Below are 2,500 nucleotides of genomic sequence, written 5' to 3' on the forward strand. Positions count from 1 at the left end.
AGTTGAGAGGACACACACACACACACACACATACCATACAATATGCAACAGCAACACTTTACACAAGTGTCAGTCAAAAACACATCCTTCTCTAAGACTACCCCTCTATCCCCATCTCTCTCCAACACGTCCCCGTTTGGGTGTCATGGTGGGTGGTGTCTGGTGTGTACAGCGTGTGGCTAACCCTCTCTCTCTCTCTCTCTCTCTCTCCCTCTCTCTCTCCCTTTCTCTCTCTCTCTCTTCCTCTCCTTCTCTTTCCATCCCCCCTCTCTCTCTTCCTCTCTCTCTTTCCAACCCCCCCTCTCGCCCTGTCTCTCTCTTCCTCTCCGTCTCTCTCCATCCCCCTCTCTCTCCAGCGCGTCCCTTGTGTCGGCGTCGTGGTGGTTGGTGTCGGGTGTGTCTGTGGGCGTGAGCTACAGCGTGTGGCTCACCTCCAGCACGGCAGCAGGGGACGGGGGTGTGGCCAGCCCGCCAATCAACGTCACCACGCTGGAGGATGGTTAGTTGCCGTGGAGACCAGCGAGGGGGGATTTGGCCCTGTGTCTGCACCTTTTTCCCCGCCTTATTTGGAGTCCCTGAAAATCACACTAAAATGTCTAAAAGTCACGCGCCTTCTGCGTCTTTGTGAAAGGAGACGGCTCTGTTTCAGAGTGACAAGCCAGAGCTGTTTCGGGCCGATTCCCAGTGGTTGGGGTATTGGAGTGTGTGTTGTGTCTGAATGGAACAGTAAGTGGTGTGTGTGTGTGTGTGTGTGTGTGTGTGTCCCTGGGAGTTGGGCTGGCAGTTCTTGTTTGTGTTTCCTTTTGCAAATGGTGCTGAGGGTTTAGAAGAGCAACAATCACATGTTTCTCAGTATGAAATAGACAGGGCTTGCATCGCACTGTTCCACTGTGACATTGTAGTCATCATACTGTAATTGTGTTGGAGTTAAAGTGTCCCAAAGCTGTTGGTGCTATGATGGTGTTTCCATTTCTATTTTGTATATTCTGAGTTTGACTGTAAAAGATATGGTCAGATTGATGTGGTGTGTGTTTGAAGCTACAGTAGGTCCTGAGTTTTAGTGTGATTTTGAGAAAAACGGTGCAGATACTCCTGATGGCTATGGAAAATCCCTCTGAGTCTCCAGGTGTCATATTATATTATTACATGATAATAATATAACCTCTCCTTCTCTGTGTGTGTGTGTGTATGTGTGTGTGTACAGACTTTTGCAGGAGGCCCGCCCAGCTCTGCTTCACGTGGTCCTAATGCCCCTCTTTACTGTGCTCAGTAAGAGTCACACAGCCTTTTACTGTCCAGCCCAACTGCAAATACATGGTCCCTCTCTCTCTCTCTCTCTCTCTCTCTCTCTCTCTCTCTTCGTACTCTTTCTCTCTCAAGATCAAACACACATGCTGTCACACACTCTCTCTCACTCAAGTCATTTCTCTCTGAGGGTAAGATCATTTTGCAGGTTGATTCAAAACATCAAAAACATTTTCTGAATAATATTTTGTCATGGACAGCTCTCCTTTTTTTTACACATTTTTACAGAGCATTCATATCTCTTTGTGTCTCTGTATGTATGTACTGTATGTATATATGCAGGTCCTGTAACACTGAAATGTGAATTGGTGTGGTGACTGTGTATCTGCTGATGGCACTAACTCTGGTGGCATTTCTGTGCTCTTGCCCTGCCCTGTTGTGTTGGTTATGCTGTGTATTTGAGATCATCACTGCTTCCTGCTGTGATGTGTTTTCAAAATGCTCCTGTGTGTGAATATACAGTATGACATCAAACTAACTGCAATGCCAATGCCATTGTCACACTCAAGAACAGGAAACTGTATTTGTGCTACTTGCCAGACAATTTGTTGATTGTGTATTCTGTGCTTTTTGCCCTTATGTGTGTCTTTCATTATGTGTGGTTGAAATACTAGTGAATGAAATATTTCATTTATTAAGAGAGTGAGAGAGAGAGAAAGAGAGAGAGAGAGAGAGAGAGAGAGAGAGAGAGAGTGAACGTGTATGCGTCTGTGTCTGAGAACACCAGTATTAGTCAATCAGTGAAATCAATGTGTTCCCTGTTCTTCAGTGTCTCCCTACTGGTTAAGTATTGGTTCAGTCCACCGTTAACTCTGACCCTTCTCTACAGTGCCGAGTGGTCCAATCCACAACCTGTCGGCTCAGATCTTCAGTTCGACGACCATCATCGTGAGCTGGGACCCACCCGTGGAGCCCAACGGGCGGGTCTTCTACCAGCTGACCCTGCAGGAGGCCGGCACCACCCACCCGTCAGTCAACCGCACCACCAACCGCACCATCAGCAAGACCACCACCGACACCGTCTACCTGTTCACCAAGCTGCGCAAGTACTTCCCTTACGTCTTCAGGGTTACCCCGGCAACCAGAGCTGGAGCCGCCCTCAACTATACCAGCATGTTACATGTCAGGACAGATGAAGATGGTATGAGCACTCTCACACACACACACACACACACACACACACACACACACACAC

At 47.8% G+C, this 2,500-nt stretch overlaps 1 protein-coding gene across 1 annotated transcript in view; it reads left to right on the forward strand.

Moving 5' to 3' along the window:
- ptprq (protein tyrosine phosphatase receptor type Q) overlaps positions 1-2,500 on the forward strand; it is a 39,516-nt gene that overhangs the window by 23,664 nt on the left and 13,352 nt on the right. Inside the window, exons 25-26 of the mRNA XM_062548012.1 lie at positions 357-499; positions 2,135-2,446. Of these exons, the coding sequence (XP_062403996.1) occupies positions 357-499; positions 2,135-2,446 (455 nt within the window). The remainder of the gene's footprint in view (positions 1-356; positions 500-2,134; positions 2,447-2,500) is intronic.

The sequence above is a fragment of the Sardina pilchardus genome, chromosome 10 (assembly GCF_963854185.1).
Source record: "Sardina pilchardus chromosome 10, fSarPil1.1, whole genome shotgun sequence".
In the NCBI taxonomy this organism is placed as follows: Eukaryota; Metazoa; Chordata; class Actinopteri; order Clupeiformes; family Clupeidae; genus Sardina; species Sardina pilchardus.